Below are 14,363 nucleotides of genomic sequence, written 5' to 3' on the forward strand. Positions count from 1 at the left end.
GAGGTCCTTTAGCCCACTACAATTTAGACCTAACCCTCTGCAAAATGTATCATCTTTTGTTTGCTGAATAGTTTATCAGAACACAAACACGCTGGAAATAAGAATATCCCCAGTGCCGATCATGTCCCTGGGCTGGCCTGGTCTGGCAGGGCCCAGGGGAGCTCACATCCAGTGAGGCAGGTATGGGGGATTGTGCACTATTTAACGAATAAACTTCTGCCAGAGTTATTTCCAAGCTTTGACGAATCTGGGCCTTTGTGAGAATGGAAGCTGTGCTCAGGGGCAGAATATACCAGTGTCAGTTATTTTCCTTCAGTATGTCACAGACATCGGCCACTATGTGCCCTGCCCTGACAGTGGCAGTGCTGCTGGGTTTTCTTATTAACTTCAGAGTCAGCACTGCAGCAGCAGCAGCGTTGGTTATTATACTGGGAAGAACACAGTACAACACTGCCGGTGGGTGGGGAGCTGTAGGCAAAGGGGAGGAGAGCTGTACTGCTGCTGCTTCCCTGTCTGGGAGAGAGAGGGAATCACTGAGTGTGCAAGTCACAATAGAAGGAAGCGCTATGGCTTTTCCTTATAGCTCAGATATGTAATTAATCCACTGTTACCCCAGGAAGGATTGTGTGCTGCTCCTGCAGTTCATTCCCCATTGCCAGACCCTTCTTCTCCGTGCTGGATATACTGTGCAGGAACCTCACCATGATTGATAGCAGCAAGAAGCAGCAGCCGGGTTTTACCGAGATTATACCTGGTGGGGATTTTGATCCATTGAAAGACAAGGAATGTCTTGATGGAAACAGCCAGAAAAGTCTGAAGGAAGGTCAGTACCTTGCGATCGGAGGGTTGTGGTGTAAGGGGAAAACATTGCAATGTAGACATGATTCCAGTGCTTGCAGTATCCGCAGCCTTGCACTGTGCTGTACATCTGCACTGGGCTGGTTCTATGGGCAGCAGTTCCTGCAGTGTTGCCTGCAGTGTCCGCAGCCTTGCATGTAATATACATATACGATATACACTGGGCTGGTTACATGGGCAGCCAGTGCCTGCAGTGCCAGAAAGCCTTGTACTGTACTGGGCTGGTTACATGGGCACTGGCAGCTAGCCAGTGCCTGCAGTGTCCGCAGCCTTGCGCTGTGCTGCGCCGGGCTGGTTAATTGTGCAGTCATCGTCCGGTACGTCAGGAAGAGGCTGAATGTTGTACACCTGGGGCACATCTTAAGTAGCTCACCTGGTTATGGCCTGTACCATGCTTCTTCATAGTTAGCACAGTGGGGGTTTCATTGATCTTTATCTGACATTGTTTAAATATCTCTCAGCTGCCTGCTACAGAAGGTTCAGATGTGTGTAGCCAGCTGGTAGGCAGACCAGTCCTCCATAACCTTATTTCCCTGTCCTCCTCCTCCTCAGCTGCCTTATAGTAATGAACTTCTGCAATCACATTTCTGGGTTGTACACACTGTATGCTAACAAGTACGGTAAGGTCGGCCATGGAGCTGCCCCCACAGTCCTGTATCTAATGATCAACATGTATATTACTAATGCAAAGTATCCGTACAGGCTTATACTGTGTGTGTGTGTGTGTGTGTGTGTGTGTGTGTGTGTGTGTGTGTGTGTGTGTGTGTATAAAATTGCCTGTGTGTCTTATTTTGGCTCAATGTATGTTGTTTTTTTAAGTTTAGATGATTTGCTTATGACAAGTAAAGCAGTGGATTTTATCTGTATACAGTATTCCAGTTTACAGCAATAATATAATACATATATACAGCATAGTTATATAGCAAATAGCATTGTCTCTTATTCCTCTCAATACTTTCTAGAGAAAAGAGGAGAGGCCAGTGCATGATCTCCCTACCTGGTCTATAAACAATACTTGTGGGTGACATCATCTTCCATCTGTCTTATTATGCTGAAGGGAATGTATGATCTCACTGCATACTGTGGCTCAAGGTTTAGGTGTAAATCATTACCTCTGCTGGCTGCTGTAAAGTGAAAATATATTACCTCCATTGATCCTGTTCTCAAATTACAGCTTGTTGACTTGTGTGCTTTCTCTTATGTCAGTTTTACACTTTTTAGCCGTTTGCAAAGTTCATTTTTGTGTGGGATGTTTACAAACTTTAAATTTTTTTTATGGAGTCCTTAAAAGTTCTTGAGAAGCAGTATGGGACTGTCTGTGGAACCAGTAAGTTTTACAAAGTTTAATTCAGAATTATGGTTTCTGGGCGTTCTGCAGTGTTTGTATTTTCACTATTAGTCAGATCTCACTAGAGTAGTGAGAACCTAGTTTATCCACATACTCATTTGGTACAGCATGTCTGTCGTTCTATTACTTTGCGGCTTCTATAGTCATTGTGAAAACCGTCTAAACCTTTCATTGTTGTTTGTAGTCTGGGTAAGACGTGTTGTTGTATATACTGCGTGCATATAGTCATATTGACTGTTTAGATGGAGGGTTGTTAAGACTTGTGGTTTGCAGTAGAATGTTTCATAGTGAGTGTTAAGTGGGGCTGTCACCCATGGAGACAGTGGAAGATAGCTGCGTGAGATCTGTCACTGTACAGACCCAACCTTGTGCCATGTCTGATGGTATAATGTTTATGCTCTGCAGGGATCAATACATTAATCTGTCAGGTGCTCCTCTGTCCTGTCGCTGCCTAGTTTTCTTTTACTGTCTCACACCCTTGCTTGTTTTACATAAGCGTTTTATGTATTTAAAAAAAAATAGATAAATATATATGTTAATATTATGAAATGTGTGTTATGTTGGGAGTTATAGTTGAAGATGAGTCAATGGTTCTTTTTATTTTTAAGAAGATAAAGCTGTAAGGATAAGATATAATATACTGTAGCTGCCTCTGGGGGTTCAGATTGTAAATTGAGGAGATTTGTACTATACCTCGCCAGGAAGTTTATGGGTGAAAGTGTTAAACTTTTAAAATGATCATTATAATCTAAAGACGTGCAAGCACTCGTGTCCTGATTACAGTTATCAGCCGCGGTAACTGTGGGGTAGATTTATTAAGCTCAGTGAAGTGATAAAGTGTCTGTTTTTTTTATCACCGGCCAATGAGCTCCTACCTGTCATTTTTCAAACCAAGTCTGTAACTTCAGTTAGGAGCTGATTGGCCGGTGATAAAAGCCTGACACTTCATCATTTCACCAAGCTTAATAAATCTGCCCCTGTGTGAGCTAGTAGTCTATAATCTGATCTATTTTTAGTCCGTTCCAAAAATGTATGGAGTGTGGCCATCCAAAATAAAGGGGTGCAACAAGCACTGATTGAACCAAGGAATTATTTATTAGTTAGGCACTAGGCAACATGTAATGTATCATGAACCATACTTGGCTACCTGATCCTCTCCATAACGGAGAAAATGCTCTGTTCCTGGCCTTCCCTGGTAATGTATGATTGCCATCACCTGTGGTGAGACATATTTCTTATCAATTACCTAGCTCCCCACAGGTGATTGCAATCATACATTACCAGGGAAGTCCAGGAACAGAGCATTTTCTCCCTGAAGGAGAGGGTCAGGTAGGCAAGTATGTCATGAACCCGTGGTTCGTATGAGAATAAGAAAGTAATAGGTCACCAGCATATGCTGCTGATTTCTCGGGGATTTGGAAGGGGGGGATTTATCAAAGCATGAAGAGATGAAAGTGGAGAGAAAAAAAGCATTAACCAATCGGCTTCTAACTCTCATTTTACAGGTTGTGTTTAAAAAAATTGCATATAGTAGTTGATTGGTTAGTATTTTCTCTTTTTTTTTTTCTATCTCAGCGCATTGATAAATACTTAAAAAGTATCACTTGCCAGATAGATTCTGAAGATTTTATTTATTTATTAAGTTTCTCATATAGCGCAGCCTATTCCATTGGGCTTAACAATAGGAGACAGTGATAGAACAAACTATTTACAGACAGTCATGAGGGCCCTGCTCATAAAAATGATGCACAAAAAGACACATACAGATTTACATTGTGACCCAGCCCTAGGGTGACCTAGTATCTTAACTATTTTAATACAGAATGTAACTTGCTATATTTGTAAGCTTAGATCAGTGCAGGTAATCACACATTGATGCTGCAGGATGTGTGTGTGTGTGTTGGCTTGTCATGTACAGAAGATACTAGAAGCAGTTTTGGCATATAAGATTTATGCACTGCGGACGACGTATTCTCAGATACATCTGCAATTTAGTGCAAGAGAAATGTGCCCACTTCAGTTATCACAGTCCTACTTCTCAGTTTGTAATGTTCTACATTTCGGAGTATTGTAAAGTTTTATCTAATGGAAGTAATAGGTCGTACACACGGTTCGATGTAGTCTATATTTTTTAGTCGATTTTGCAAAATCAAATAGTAATCGAACGGAAATATAAAGCTTTCGATTCGATCCCCATGCAAGGCATCGAAATAGAATAAAAATATAGAACATGCAGGCAAGACTGTACAGCACAGATCTGTACTATATAGTCTAAATCGAATGTGTACACCGCACCGTGCAATTCGACCCCGATCAAATTGTACCCCTGGTAGCAAAATGTATCTGTTCTGATTTATTTTCACTCTTTGCTTGTTTGACTTGGTAGCCAGTGTAACTAGTGCTGAATAGGAATGCCAACAGTCCTTGATTTTTTTTTTTATTTTTATTTATTCTCTGATGAGAACACTGGTGATCTGACTAAATGTTGACTACATGCAGTCAAATTGTAGCGTGGCGATGGTGACGCGCATGAGCACGTATCGCCGTCGCTCTATGCGACCTGGTCCGATCCCTTAAACATAGGGCTTAATTCACTCTGTGTTGGCCCCATAAGTTTTTTAATGGTTTCAAGTGTACTATGATTAGGTTCAGGTATTGTTGGGTTTGTGTAGGGTTTCCTGTATAGAGGGTACTGAAATATTATATATACAGTATAATAATATTTTGACCACATTGGGCAGAGCAGTCTTGGGCAATAGAGTTAATGCCCTGTGTTTTAATTTGGAATTGAAATATATGATTTGGAGCTGCATTCTTACTTGTGCCCTCTGTGTTGCGCATTGCATAAAGCTACACAACAACTTTACCTGTGCAGTGCCAGACTCTGGTCCATAAAAATAGCCAAGATACACATGATATTTAGGCCCCTACGGCCTTATATCCATTACACAGTGCAACTTAGACCTGGGATATTGCTGGTGTTGTTTGTCAATGTCATTGTGAAAGAGTCAATCAGGGTTGTGTGTCCCATGTCCTTGACCCTGGTCAATGACCAATCCAGGTAGGCTGCAGGGTGAAAGGTGCAACCCGAGTTACTCTACCCAAGTTTCCTTACTGCCTGTGTAACTTTGACACAGTCCACGTTGCCCCAAGAATATCAGATCTAAATCCTGGATCCTTGCACACATCTACAAAGCTTTCAAATGGGTATCAATACAGCTTGAAACTGTTGGTGACCTCAGTCCAGACTTGAGATTTATATGTGAAAGGGGTTTAAGAAAGTATAGAACTGTTGTGTATCAATATACTGTATGCAATATTAACCTAGGGAACTTTATTAACGGGGTGAAAGTTCTTGAGAAGTTTTTACAAGAAATTTTATTCCTAGTAATCCTTGTAGGCCTATGGCCCTTTTGTATTAACATATAGTTGTCCCGAGTCTTAATTGTGAATTGGTGCAGACTGGCTCACAATCCTCTAAAATATATATCCCTTAACTTGTTGCTTGTTGTCATTCACTTCCCATTTATCTCTCCTCTTTTTACCCTGCCTCTCTTTCTCCCCTTGTTCTTATCCTATCTTTTTATGTCCCTCTGCCCCTTCTTTTTTTTACTTTCCACCCCTCTTGACACGTTTTTTTTTTTTGTACGTATTATATTTGAGTGTTGAATTTGAGGTATCTCTGGTCACAATGCACCACCTTTTCTAAAGGCCACCCCATTGATGAGCAGCACTTTGTTCTCTGCTAGTGTGATCTAGCTGAGTTTGTCCCACCAGGTGGACGTCGCCATGCGCAGGTTTGCTTCAAGTCGAACATGGTGGTGTCCTCGATTCAGTGGCTTTCAGTTTCTTTATATAACAATGAATGAATAAATTAGGAATGTTACAGCGTGGATAAAGATATTTCATTGATCACACACTCATGAGATCTAGTGTAATAACCGCATGCATTTCTGGTGACACATTTTCACCCCTTAAACCTTGTTACAATGCATTGCTAGAACACACAACTTTCTCATTCATGACATTAAGAAGATCCTTTATACATAGTCTTGTTATTTCCTCCCTTGACTACTGCAACCTCTCAATCGGTGTTTTGCCTACAATCCATCTTACTGTAAATGCAACTTTGAGACTGATCATCCTATGTTGTTGCTCTGCATTTACTACACCATGATGCAGGTGTACTGGCATATTTCTTACCGAATTTGGTCCAAGTGTCTCACAAAACTCTCCCTCTAATACATATCTGATGTTGTGATAAATTGTACTCCCTCTCGCCCTCCTCAGTCTGCCACTGGCCTACACCTCTTCTCTTTGGTGACCACCTCTCACTAGTGTCTCCAAAGCTACTTCTGTGTTGCTCCTGGCAAAAAGAAGGAATCCCACCTGATGCTGATAGGCAGGAGAGGCTCCAGAGTTGCGTTGCAGCGCACTTTAAAATTCAAAAAGGGGAGGCCCACCAACTGCCATTCCAAACGGACTCAATGGCAGTTGGCATTGCTCCCCTTTTGAATTTTGGACTTTGCTGCAGTCCCACCTATGGAGTTGTCATTGCTGATAGATGTTTTCTTTTGCGTATGTTATGTCTTTGTTTTAACAATTTTTATTTTTCTTTGGACATGAGATGGAGAGAGAAAAAGCAAATGCTTTCAGGAGCAAAAACAAATGGTTCAAAATATGTTATGACGTATGCCTAATATAAACCAGTTTTTTTAATACTAGATGTTGTACTTTGGGGTACAGTAAAGGCCAACTCAAGGACAGCGTTTATTCATTCACCTTGGAGAACGGTCTCTCAGTACTTGCGTACTCTACTGGAATATTTGAAAGACTGCAGGCAGAATATTCTGATTGCGTTCCTCTTGCTTGGTAGTATTGGGGGCTGATTACGGCATTTCCATCGTCTGAGTCTAATTGTAAAAATCACCTTATTGCCCATCAAATCACAGTATAGTGAGTTTCCTAATCTCATCTTTGTATGTGTCCTACCTAGTTTTTATCTCTCAGTGCTGTTCTACAGTATATCCACTTACAATTACTTTAGCTATGATATGTTACGTTTCACCGTTACCCTATATTTTCCTTTTTTGGGGTTGTAGAATTTGGGCTTCACCTTAAAAATAAAATATAATAATCATTGTCCCCACTTTAGCTTCTTGGTCCTTTTTCTCTATTGTGATTTGAAATGACTTTTAATAATGAAGGCTGCTGGAGAAGAGCTTCTTTATAAAATTGCTGCAACAAAAGTATTTTTGACTGTGAGCTGGGCTTAGCGCATATTCTGTATGGATTCTTGTTACGTGGCAGCGTCTGTTTACATCCGGCACAATCCACCTCCTATAAAGGCACACCTCAGATACAAGTTACATGTTGAAATACAAATTGCAAACCAAGTCTAAAGGGGCATACACACGGGGCAACCCGTCCCCACGTTCTGAGGGATGAGCTTAAGCATCATCGCTCAGCACACATCGCGGTACATCCATGATGCACCCCGCGGTGCCGGGTGCTGAGCGATCATGCTGATAGCCCATTGTTTTTAGGCAAGGCACCACGATCTAGCAGGAAAGTCAGTGCTAGCACTGGCTTTCCCTGCCGGCGATAGCGATGTGTGGGACCGCGCATAGCCATCCCTGCAGGGCATACACACAGACCAATCCGTGCTCCATTTCTACGCAATCTAGTCAGATCACTGAGTAATGAGGCTGAAATCCCTCCATGTGTATGCCCCAAACCTATGGTTTCTATAGCTTTTGGACAGCTTATACCAATGCATATATACTATATAGTAATAATGAAACGCTAAGGGGCTGGATAGCCTTACCATATAAAGTTTAATACTAGACTGCTAGAAAACATTATGCTGAATCATTCAGTTAAGATTTAGCTCCAGGCACAATACCTGTGCTTTGGGCGGTTCTTTGCTTACACAGTAGGCCTGTCAAAAAAAAAAAATCATCAGCAAAAACAAATGATCTCAGGTAGTAAAACAAAGCAGCTTGTCGGCTAGGGAGTAGCCACTACAGGTGTATCTACAGTGGCTTATCTACAGTGCGTGCAGTTTGCTTAATACTCACCTCTCTATATTCCATCGACAGCACTGCTCAAATACATTTTCCTGGCAATCTGCACATGCACAGGAGAAAATCACTGAGAAATGTCAGTAGCTCCATTTTCCCAGAGACCTTTGCCAAATTAATGTTCGTGGGGCTGGATAGAGAAGAGGGGGCCCGGAGGGAGACTGCACAATCAGTGATTGGCTGAGAGAGGTCTTGGCCAATCAGTGGCTACCTATTCATTTGTATCTTTTTTTTTTTTTAAAGTGCTTCCCCTGCCCGCCTCCCTGTTTCCTCTGCCCGGCTCTCTGGTTGCGGGCATCCCACGCCTGCTGCTGTCCCCTCGATGGCATACACCGATCTTCCGCCTGCAGCAGAACTTGGCACATGGGGTGCCTAATCACGTCACCCCTCCTGGGGAGCTGTTTGGATAATCAGGTCTGACTTGGACAAGTTGGACTAATGTATGGGGGCCTAGAAATGCCTTGTGCACATTGTGGTGATATGCCAGGTTTGGGGAAGGGGATATTACATCACTGCTGCTGTGATTGGTGGGGAATGACCTAACGTGGAGCTAGATAGTATCTGTAACAATATTCTGTAATATTTGGATTTACTACAGTAGCTTGTTGCATATTGCATTTCTTCCTTTTATCTCACGCTCATTGTAGTACAATACAGAATACAGTTAGAACAAAATGTCTCGTCCCTATTTAAGGATTGTTCTTTTAAGTACCTTGTTGTAAAGCATAACATTGCCACTGCTCTGGTTTCATTCCAAGCAGGAAATCATGTTGAAAGTGTGGGATCTCCAATCTGTTCAGATAGCATTGTTCCTGAGTCTGACACAGAGCAGAGCAGTCCTCCAGCTTTGGACATGTACAGTCAGTAATGGGATACAGATGCCCCCACATGTCCAGAGCATATGTACTGTAGGAGAGCTCAAGCTACTGATGATTTTACAAACATCTATAATAATAATGATAAAACAATATAAAGAAAAAAAAGATCTAACTAAAATAAACAATAATGAAGCACTCTTGTTCCACTCCGGAAAGTGCCCTGTACAGGTCTGTATCGAGAGAGATGTTTCAGTATGTTGCTCTGTAAGTTGATTCTTACCTTTTGCCGGCAGCTGTAATATATTTACATGCCTGCCTTACAGGTTTCTTTTTTTTTTTTTTTTTTTACATTTGTCAATGACAAATGTAACAAGAGCCCCAGATGTCAGAGCAATTTAATGTCACATTTAAAACACAGCACAGGACTTGACCATTTGGAACCGCATACAGTAAATAGAGGCTTTAACACAGCAAGAGTACAATGCAACACAGAAAAAGGACCCGTGTTATTGACGAAATTACCGGGTAGTACTGCTTCACCCGGTAATTTCGTTTTCTGTTTGAAAGGGGTATAACTGTGGTGAAGGAGCCCAGACTCGATGTGCATGCTTCTACTATAAGGCTACTTTACCAAAACTGTTAATCAATATGATCTGTTAATATGCTATGTGGTTCCACTGCTGAACCACCATCACACTGTCCTTCCTATATTGATGGTGGAACTGCCATTTTAACTGATGGCACCTATGCCTTGCTAAATATCCCTTGTTTGTTAGACATGTTTTGCTATTACACTATAAGCATACATCCCAACATGTCCCCAATACAGCAGGACAATCTATTTGGAGAATGTCCCGCTGTCCCTTGTGCAGGCCGCAGTGTCCCAGGGGTTGTGAGGCTGTTAGAGGAGCCAGTGATCACCACAGAGGGGGCGAAAGAAAGGAGATGGGGGCTGCCTAGCTGCTTGGGGGCTGCCTAGCTGCTGACATCATGCAAACTGGAGTCACAGCACTCGGCAACGCCCTCCATCATAGGCTATGCCCCTCCTCCTGCTGTCCCAACCCTTTTTGCAGAAGCTGTGCTTCCAGTGCAGGAAGTCAAGTCATGCTTAAGACACTTCAAAAGTTGTGGCAGCACGGATGCTGTAATGGTTCGTGTTACTGCCTCACAGCGCTGAGGTCATGGGTTCAATTCCCACCATAGCTCTAACTGTGCGGAGTTTGTATATTCTCCCCGTACTTTTGTGGGTTTCCTCCCACAATCCAAAAATATACTGGTAGGCTCATTGGCTCCCAACAAAATTAACCCTAGAATGTATGTGTGTGCGTGTACATGTGGTAGGCAATATAGATTGTAAGCTCCACTGGGGCAGGCACTGTGTGAATGCTCAACTATACTCTGTAAAGCGCTGCGGAATATGTGCACCCTATATAAATAACTGTAAATAAATAAAGGTTGGTAGGTGTGGTATAAGGTCAGGTCAGTAGTCCCTCAATGTTCTAAAATAATAATTAAATGTTTCATCTCTCTGTACTAGAGATAAGGTGCGTAATATTATACAAAGGAGTGTCTGTCTACAGCTTTGCAATAATGTACTGTTAAATATCCTATGCGGTTTGTTTCCAAACGAAAGTCCCCGACTATGCATATTGACGTCTTCTTGTTTGCCACTTCCTGTTTAACATAAATGATCTATTTACCAAAAACTAAAATGCAGAACCACAAGGAAAAAACAGGAGGAATCCTCTTGTGTCCAGTAATCTAGCTGCACTTTTCCTTCCCCCAGCTAGGATGTTCCTCTTGCTTCATTCGTCTGTGTCGGTGAAGATGTGAGGAGGCTGCGCCAGTAACTGCAGGATGTCACATCATGGTGACTCACTGCAAGGAAGTGATAGCAAGAGATTTTGCAGATAACAGCACGTAGACATTGCAAACAAATCCAGACGATTAAATCAGCTTGGCTAAAGTCCATTGTTTACCTACTTTATATTATCATTTCTATTTTTTTACAAGTTGAAAATTTCTTATTATATGAATTGACACCATTATCTGCCCGTATACTGTATATAACCACTTTCTTCACCTCTCACCCCCTCAGCGTATGTATTATAGTCTGCACGGTTTCCAGCTGGTTGGCCGTTTCACAAGCGGTCTCAGATTTCTGTGCATTACTATTTTGCATTCAGGTCTTGATTGACTGCTCCGCTGCCACTCAGAATTTTTTTTACATGGTCTTATTAACAGCACATTAGTGTAATTGAATGCATAATTAAAATATTCTTTAATTAAAGTCATACATTTATTTGCTTTATCATTATTAAATATGCATGCAAGCATAAAATAATTTTGGCTTTAATTATTTTTCCTGCTTTAATATAAAACTACATTTAGGGGGATATGCAATGTGCCGCCGCTATTTCCGACGTGGGAAATAGCGGCGGCTCCCTATTCAATGCTGTCTTTAGCGACTTTAGAAGATTTCGGGCCCTTCCTGGCGAGAACGGCCGTGGATTTTCGCGATTCCGTCTGCAGATTGCCAATCCACGGACGGTTTTGCGGCCACGCCCCCTTTGCGCCGAGGTGGGACATTGAGTCCGGCCTGTCGTTCTGCGGTCGATCAGACCGCAAATGGGCCAGGATCACGGCTGTCGTGGGGATCGACAGCCGTGATCCCAGATTGCATACCCCCCTTAATATGTGTTTTTGTAACCCAGATTTGTCACCCCATATCCCCATTTTCATTCGTTTAGCTTATTAATGTATTTCCATTTTTTATATTTTTTGTGTTTTCAGTAAACAAAGTAATGGAAAGCTAGGAAGGGGTAGATAAAGCGCTTTATAAGCTGAAAATCATTGATAATACATGATCCATTATATGCAACCATACTGGTGGTATTACAGCTTCGCTCTCCATGTGCACAATTTACATGAATAACCAGAGATAATAAATTGTGTTTTGGGTTTGATATGAGCTTTTCCAAGGGCCATGTATACTCCCATATGTCTGTATTGGCTTGCATTAGCAATTCGATTGTAAGCTTGCAGCAGGGCCCTCTTACCTCCCAGTCTGTCTGTTGTTACCCAGTTTGTTTTATCACTGTCTACAATTGTAAAGCGCAACAGAATCTTCTGCGCTATATAAGAGACTGTAAATAAATATATAGATATTTATATTTTTTTTGACTGCATCAATGCTTCCTGTATTGCCTTTTAAATCCTTATCTTTAGTTTCTTTACTAAATTAATATCTTTATATAGTGAATTCACATCAGTCCCTGCCCCAGTGGAGCTTACAATTTATATTCCCTACACATACACATAAATGTACACATACAGTACATTTATGCTAGGGTTCATTTTGTTGGGAGCCAGTTAACCTACCAGTATATTACTGGATTGTGGGAGGAAACTGGAGTGCCCGGAGGAAACCCACGCAAGCACAGGGAGAATATACATACTCCGCACAGTTAGGGCCATGGTGGGAAAGGTCCCATTGTACTTTTCTTTGCATATCATCATCACCTGTGGTTAAACGACACTGTGTATGTAATATGTATATTCTTATCACATAATATATCCGATCAGTTATTCTAGATGTTCTGGGTTTAGTGCATTAGTGTACTTTATAGCATGTTGCACCATATCAGACCCCTCTTTCTTTAAACTGTCCTCTAGTATTGTTTGCTCACATTGCAGCAGATGTTACCGACAATAGTTTAGCAGTGCTCCTCGCAGTGACTGGATGACCAGGAACTTTATTATAATGTGTTCATATGGCCTGATCACCAAGCAGTAGCCAGTAATTCTCTTTCTATAGGGTGTTTCCAGATGAGAGGTCCTAGTATACTAATCTCATCTCGGTTTTTCACAGTTCATTACAGTTTTTAGAACGTTTAGTAAGATGACTGTAAATAGCAGTGGTGGTGTGCTGTGACAAGGAGGAACTGCAGCCTCTGACTGTGTATTTATAGCTAGTTAAAAAGAAAGTTCTCCTTTTCTGTCACCGCTTGTAATATACAGCATATGCAGTAAATTTCTGCAGAATGCTGCAATACTGTAGATGAGCCAGTCATTTTATATTAACAGGCACACTTGGGTAATATCAGATAACTCATTTTAGAGGTTATTGTTTCACACGCCATGCTGCATAGCTGAAGCTGTGATGAAGCACTTTGCAGCGTTAACAGTGGAAGAGCTCTCTGTATTGCTGACATGTGCTAGCCAGATTTCTGCTGTTCACATTGTTTGAATATCCCAGGCATTATCTCTGTTGTTGGGGAGGATTCCAATCAGTGTTCAAACACCATCCCCCTACAAATACACTTGGTATGACCCTGCATCTATGCTTGGATAAGACCTCTCTCACTGTCATTTACCAGAATGAATCATGTCCTTACAAATGGCATTCCGTTCATTTTAGGGGCAAGATTATGATGGAAGAGAAAAACTTTATTACTATTAAGAAAGCACAAATATTTAAAGTTGGTATGTTTCTGTTCAAGTCAGGCTGTTATGTATATTTTGCTATTATAGTGGATGTATGATGATACTATTCCTGGCCATGTTATTACACTCTTCTAGTGTCCATTGTTGATTATTTAGAAGGGACCTGTACAGTTCCTGCCCTTTGTAAAGCTCGGTGCTTATTGCAAGCTATATTGTACAATATTGTGTTCCGATGTGGATCCGAACAATATATTATTTTGTGCACACCTGATCAGTCATTCATTTATTGTCCCATTGGATTTGCAGCATGTCCAATGGGACAATTCTTTGGTGGGGACGGGTGTAGATAAAGGCAGCAACAATCATATTTGCTGTTACTACTGATGATTATAATTCTGTATTTGACCAGAAACCTGTTTGAAGTCTTATGCGGGGTACACACCAGGACGACCCGCTCACGATGCACATCGTGAGCGGGTCGTCAGTGTCTCGTCCGACCCGCTCACGATGACGCGGGAGGGCACGACCCGCTCACGATGTGCACCGTGAGCGGGTCCGATCCGATGGCGACCCGCACCCGGTTCTATGGTCGTCATTGAGATCCTACCTGCAGCAGGTAGGATCTCAATAACGACCGACCGACCCGCGGGACCGCGCATCGGATCGGAATCGCTCCACACCAGGTCAGAAAAGGGCCCAATCAGCACACAATCTACATCCGATTGATCGGAATTGGATCTAGATTGTGCTGATCGGGCCCTAGTCGTCCTGGTGTGTACCTAGCATAAGATGGTTAGATTTAACAAGCAG

The 14,363-nt window shown here is 42.0% G+C and overlaps 1 protein-coding gene across 4 annotated transcripts in view; it reads left to right on the forward strand.

Annotated features, from left to right (window-relative positions):
- MRTFB (myocardin related transcription factor B) overlaps nucleotides 1-14,363 on the forward strand; it is a 376,317-nt gene that overhangs the window by 287,239 nt on the left and 74,715 nt on the right. Inside the window, exon 1 of one of the 4 annotated variants that reach the window (XM_083153325.1) lies at nucleotides 445-823. The exons of the other annotated variants lie outside the window; for them this stretch is intronic. Within the exon in view, the coding sequence (XP_083009451.1) occupies nucleotides 703-823 (121 nt within the window). The 5' untranslated portion in view covers nucleotides 445-702. Of the gene's footprint in view, nucleotides 1-444; nucleotides 824-14,363 lie in introns of those variants that run through there. 4 annotated transcript variants of the gene reach the window in all.

This window comes from Crinia signifera, chromosome 7 (genome assembly GCF_055691185.1).
Source record: "Crinia signifera chromosome 7, ASM5569118v1, whole genome shotgun sequence".
Lineage (NCBI taxonomy): Eukaryota > Metazoa > Chordata > Amphibia > Anura > Myobatrachidae > Crinia > Crinia signifera.